The sequence below is a fragment of the Austrofundulus limnaeus genome, unplaced genomic scaffold (genome assembly GCF_001266775.1).
Source record: "Austrofundulus limnaeus strain Quisiro unplaced genomic scaffold, Austrofundulus_limnaeus-1.0 Scaffold529, whole genome shotgun sequence".
In the NCBI taxonomy this organism is placed as follows: domain Eukaryota; kingdom Metazoa; phylum Chordata; class Actinopteri; order Cyprinodontiformes; family Rivulidae; genus Austrofundulus; species Austrofundulus limnaeus.
In genome coordinates this window covers 205,431-211,819 of record NW_013952931.1, presented here as the reverse complement: position 1 = coordinate 211,819, position 6,389 = coordinate 205,431, and the positions used below count along the sequence as shown (strand labels likewise).

Here is a 6,389-nt window from a genome sequence, read left to right as displayed (position 1 = left end):
CTGTTAGTCTTTGCGCTAGTGTCGATGCTATATTGCCTTATATGTATTAGCTCGGTGCTAGTGTGACAAGCTAAGCTGTTGTCCTCCAACCATATTTTCAGTCAACGCTCTCTGGTTTCATTTAAAAGAGTCGATCATCAGATATTGTCCAAGATTAACCTTCAGGGTGGATATAGCTCGCTAGCAGCCTCGCACCGAGGACCTAGTTGATGTCATCATTTACCCAGAATGCTTTGCATGTAAATAAAATGGCTCCGTCTGTGTTAAAATATATTTTTAAAAATGTACAAAACTAAACATCCTACAGTATTTTTACAGTCTTTATTTTACAGTTAAAATATATGTTATTAAATAAAGTGTAATGTTACAACTAATCGTGGATCCCTTTAAAAGGTTGTTCAAATACTGACATTTGACTGTTTTTTCAGAAACTGAATCTGATTCAAAGACAGCATATTTACTGTCTTACTGTATATAAATATCTCTCACTAGCTACATTTACATGGACAAAAGTAATTGGAATAAAAGGTCGTTTGGAAAAAAAAGTGTGTCATATAAACAGACCGTTCGGATTATTCTGATCCAATTGAGCTCGATCCGAATGAATTTTTAATCCGAATGAAAAGGGTGGGTTATGCCGATTGATAATCTGAATGAGGTTCATGTAAACACTTAATCTGATCATCTTATTCTGATTGTAGAAAACTGACCTGTGTGCTCATGTCTGCTGACTTTCATTCACCCGGTGGGACAGCAGCGCTCCAGCTGCGCTGCACCGTGCAGAACTTTTCCTCCTCGCTCTCTTAACAGATGAAAAAGGAAACAAACAGCAGACGTTGCTTCGCAAAAAATAAAAATAAAAACACGTATTGCTTTATCTGCAGGCTGCAGCTCAACCGAGGAGACGAGTAACGACGTCTCTACCGTTATTAAAAGCTGACACGGGTCCGTCCTGAGCGCACAGAGGAGCTTTGTTTATGTTTGTAATACGGAAGTAGAGCTGAACGTTTACAACACTGCGCATGTCCGGACTCATGTAAACACTTTTTATGATCGGATTGTGTCCATGTAAACAGTACATTCGGATTATTTAATCTGAATATATTTTAATCCGATCAAAAGATTTTGTGCATGTAAACATAACTACTGACAGGTACCAGTGTAATGACAGCATTTTATTGTTTGTTTTTAACTGTCAGTGATCATATTGCGCAGCTAAATTGGTACAAAGTCTGTCGTTAGTTTTTACCAATAAATAAATATTTATCATGTTAAGCAAAAGTAGTGAATCTCYCGTCTTTCTTACCCTGGCAACTCCCTGCAGGTTGAGGGAGAAGAGGTGAGGATTCACAGCGATGAAGTCTCCATAAAACTCCTGCAGGAACACAAACACACAAACTCAATACGGACAACTTCTACCGGCTTGTTTTATCAGAAAACTCAGAATCAAACAGGAAACTTGTTCATTCGGTTATAAAATCTGATCCAGGATCAGCAGTTTTNGCTTGTTTTATCAGAAAACTCAGAATCAAACAGGAAACTTGTTCATTCGGTTATAAAATCTGATCCAGGATCAGCAGTTTTATCATTTTAATACCATCCTTAAACTAAAAGCTTGTTTCAGGCTAAATTAAACAAAGATTCTTAACACTTTCGTGCATAGAGGTCACTACAGTGTACAGCTGTTTAAAAGTGATTTTTTTTTTCTTTATGTATGCCTGCAATTTGGGGCAGTGTTGCATATAATCCACTCTAGTGGAAACTATTACATCATCCCATACAAAAAAATCCTATTGGCTGGTCATTGCAATGGGAAAAAAATAGTCCGTGAAACAAAGATGGCTGACGGGGAGAACAACCAAACACCGGCTATTTCATTTTCTACCTTCCATAAAAAGATACCATTGCAGGTAAAAAAAAAAATATGATGACATCAAGTAACATGTAAGGTGACATATTATGTAAAGATTTTCCAAGTTTTGAGGTTAAATTAGTAGAAAATACAGATTAAACACATGTCCACTCAATTGTACATCATGCATCACTGGCTACATTTTAACTTCAATACAATGTCAGTTATTACCAATGTTCTTGAAAATAATTAATATCCTACACAGTTTTGGTTGTAAATCAACTTTAAACTATTATAATGTAGTTTGATTTTTTATATATAAATCTTTATACACTGTCTGGCCAAAAAATATGTATATATATTATACATGCGATAAGAGAGATTGCTGTGAGAGAATATGCTCAGTTCAGAAACTTAACAAGAATAAATTGTGATAAAAACAGTTAGAGTTAAGATTCTGAGGATCTACAGTTCAGAGTAGGGCTGCACGATATCAGGAAAACCTGCGATGTGTGAAAACAGTGCTTAATATTGCGATGACGATATGACTTGCGATAAATGAGCGTAGTGTTGATGTTTTCTGGGTTCTGAGCAAAAATACAAAGAAAGAAACAAAACTAATCATTTTCATTCTGGTATGAATTTTTAAAAATATAAAGAGTAAAATATGAAGAGCTCCATTTGATTGGTGAAATACTTCAAGCTTCTGTCTGAGTGACAAAACTCATAAATGCAAACACTTTATGCATTTGTTGCAACATGCATATTGCACAAGCAGTTGTTGTGATGACGGTACATTTTCAATATATTGTGCAGCCCTAGTTCAGCCTGTGACTTGTGTTTCACTATCCTCAGTTCAGAGAGAATATATCTTTATTTTTTAACTTTGTTTTACATAAAGATGAATAAAAACACCTAGTGAAAACATAATTTTATGTTTATGTTGACTTTTACATTTATCAATAGAGCTGAAATAGCGAGGACTACAGAGGAGTGGAGGAACCACCATTCCAACAGAATACCATATTACATCTGTATAACTAAATTACAACTATACCTTTATAATTACCATGTTGTTACATTTATGTTTTTACAGTACAAAACACATGAAGTACACTTGAGTGTACAGATAATTATTTCTTTAAAAAAATAAAGATCGGAAAAAAAATTTCAAACCTTGTTTTACATCCCTAAGGATGTATAAAAACAATTAGTAAAAAAATCCTGACTGAGTTTATCATAATTCATGCACGAAAGGGTTAATTTCTGATTGGGTCAATCAATCTGGTCCTGGTTTTGTTGTTACAGGATGATACCGGTCTCCGAATGTGTGCAGAAAGACAGAAAATTCAGGACCTGAGACTCACCTGGACTTCAGCCACCACCTCCTGTTCATCAGCTTCAGCCAGAGCTTTGATCTCACTTTTACTGATCACGTTACTGAAGTCTGAAACAAACAGAGCACACAGAGGTGGGTTCATTGTTGATGTGAATGGTTCTCATACTGTTTACCATCAGAGTTACAGAGGTGACGTACAGATGAAGTAGACCATATACTTTGGCCTCCTGAGCTCCTGGATCAAGTGCTCCACGTTATTCTGCAGGAAATGCATAAATACAGTAGATTTTATCACATCGTTATAAAGTCCACTCTTATCAAAAATGAAGGAGACAGACTTTTATACCTTGGTGGGACGAAGGAAGCAGATGGCCTTCAGGTGCTTCATGTTGTCTCTGAGAGTCGATCCGTTCGAACAAGTAAACCTCTTTCTGCAGAATCTCAGAGTGGGTGTAWACTACACTCACTATACTGGTCTGAAACGACACAAAACAAAAAAAAAGTTTTATTCTGCCACTCTTGACATCATCAATGAGAGTGTCCAGACTCACAAATACATTGTAGATATTTTATTTTTAAGGTTTAGCTTGATATAAGCTAATTATCCCTATGCAATACACACATAACAGTGTCAGCACCGCCTGTGTCTCACCGTCTCTTTGTCCATGAGCAGAACCTTCGTCCCAGGCCCGCTGTTTTCCATCATTTTGGAGATGTACGTTGGAGCGTCACGTTCATTATGGCGACGCTGTGGGACACCTCCGATAAATGCAAACAAAACAAAATCAGATGTAAAAGAGAATTGCTGAACTCTGTCGGAAAAGATTACGTGTTCGTTGCCTATTTATTGTAGTTAACTATCAGCTGAGCKCTTATGACAACACTACTGAAAGCCTCTTCCGGGTCCCTGACGTCACCACGTCGTACGTACATTGCTTGCGACGTCTACCCCGCCCCGTACATAAGCGAACATGTTTCCAAATAACAAAACTGAGGCATTTTTAATTGCGGTGCATAATATTTTTTTGTAACGACCAAAATAATTGGAACGACAACGATGTTTTTGCMATTTTGAAGCTATGTGTGGGTAAACTGATGTCTTTAAGTAGTATAACTTTGCAGCTAAAAAGAAAAACAAATAATATGTGGTGAACTTTAACTYGTCTTACAATTAAAACAGTTTAGATGTGTTGTTTAAAAAGGAAAACGTGACTGTAGTAATACAGGACAGATTGGTTTATCTGTAAGATAACTCATCTAAAAATAATAGCATGCTAAGTGTTAGCATAGGTGGTTAGCGTGCATATTTCTGATTTTCTAATCCGCATTAAACACAGTAAAAAGGGTTGTATCCAGACTTCATTTAAGCCGCGCAAATTCCACGCTTTTGATCAATTTTACAAAAATAAATTGAGATTATTTATGTTCCGACGTAGCTTTATAACTTTAACAGTAAACTGTCTTCATACYGATGTATCACTCCGCCCCACATGAATCTAGTACCAACCAGCCAGTCTGCACCGCAATGGCGGAAGGATATAGCAGTTCACAGACTCACTTGTGTTGTGCTGTCGGTGCTAGCTGCTCCTGCCAGCTTAGTTATTGTAGGTTGCACATGTATTCATCATTTTCTAGAATGCAATTATTTTCAAGGGAATTTAACCGAATAAACATTTATTTGTAACACTAGGAACCAGGAGAAGGTAAGTACCTACGTGACATACTTTTCAAACGAGTATCTTTTGCAGAGTTAATAAAGTCAACGAGTTAGCTGCTCGGCTAGTTGCTACATGTTAGCATTGTTAGCTAAACCGTGTGAGGAAGAGGGAGGAGTGTGCGGGCATATGTGCGTGCCGAGCAGGAAAAGCCCGACATTTCTACAGTAATGCAACCATTTGAACCTTGATTTGTTATACACGTTTGAATAATTGCACAGAAAATAAGTATCGAGGATATTTTCTTTAATTAGCTGTGTAGCTGTAATGCGGGTGTAGGCATTTTAACTTCATTTTGAACAGGAGGCTAGCTCGTTTAGCTAATAGACAAGCTAAGTGGGTAAAAGTTTACCAGGTTCTCTTGGATGCGTTAACAGATCAACTCACGAGTCAGTATAATTTTAATAAGCCTTAGTTATTAACTATTATTTAAATCAAGTGCAGAATGATATAAAAATAAAAGAAATGTCACAAGATCCACGACAAAGCGCGCTAGCTAGCAATTAGCATAGCTATGAGCTAACAGCTAACATGTTACGATTCAACGTAAATAAGACTTCTGTTCATTAGCATTAAGTGTGTTTTTGTGTTAAATAAATATTTTAACATTAGCACACACAAGTTTTCAAACAATTATGTTTTTTAATTTGTTGCTTATTATGTAATCAATGTTTTGGTAAATAATATCTTAAACCCAACGTTAGTTCCTTGTAGAAAAAATACCTATTCGGTTTTAACAAAACTAAAGTAATCAAACATATTTTCCAAGGAAAGTATAGCAGTAAATTGTTAGTGATCTAAGAAATGGTTGTTGTCCCAGTCCTCTCTAACTTTGTGTTGTACTTTTATTCAGTGTCAACTCAGTTGGCTATGTTTTTAGCATTTAGAGTCTGGATTTGTTAGTTACACATAACTCTTTACAGTGGTTGGCATTTATGCAGGTGAAGGGAACTTAATCGCATGCCTTAATCCTATGTTGAGCTCTACAACATTGTTTTATTATTTTAAAAAGTGTTTTTTAATGTGCAAGTTATTATACAATTGCAATAACAGTTCACTTATACAATAATGACTAACAGCAATGGGCTGCAGTAAGTCTATTAGAAATATATTATACCATTCTTTTCATACAGTAGTAAATAGATGAGTTTAATTTTGATGTAGAACCAGGGTATTCATTGTTTGGAGTTATTTTTAAGTTTTGTTATGACTGTTTTCTTGGCAGGTGAATAGTAGAAGGAGATGGAGTCGGACCCAGCAGCAGAAGGTGCTGCTGATATGCTTATGGAGTGCGATGATGAGATTCTATCGCCACCAGAGGAGCATAAAATAAAAGAGGAGAAATTGATTAAAGGTAAAACTTCAATAGGTTGTACAGGAACAAGTGCTGCATAAATAGCTGCGGACATGAAAGCTCCTGCTGTGGAGCAGGAGGAAAGGAGAGGGGGGAAAGTAACTTATTTCTAGCGGCAGAACAGGTTGG

The 6,389-nt window shown here is 36.4% G+C and overlaps 1 protein-coding gene across 1 annotated transcript in view; it reads right to left on the bottom strand.

The window, feature by feature from the left end:
* LOC106530506 (vacuolar protein sorting-associated protein 45-like) overlaps positions 1–4,098 on the bottom strand; it is a gene marked incomplete at its 3' end in the record, with an annotated part of 7,683 nt that extends 3,585 nt beyond the window's left edge. The window contains 6 exon segments of the mRNA XM_014026142.1: positions 1,307–1,375; positions 3,220–3,299; positions 3,390–3,450; positions 3,538–3,580; positions 3,582–3,667; positions 3,844–4,098. Coding sequence (XP_013881596.1) covers positions 1,307–1,375; positions 3,220–3,299; positions 3,390–3,450; positions 3,538–3,580; positions 3,582–3,667; positions 3,844–3,897 — 393 coding nt within the window.
* Between the last annotated feature and the right edge of the window lie 2,291 nt (positions 4,099–6,389).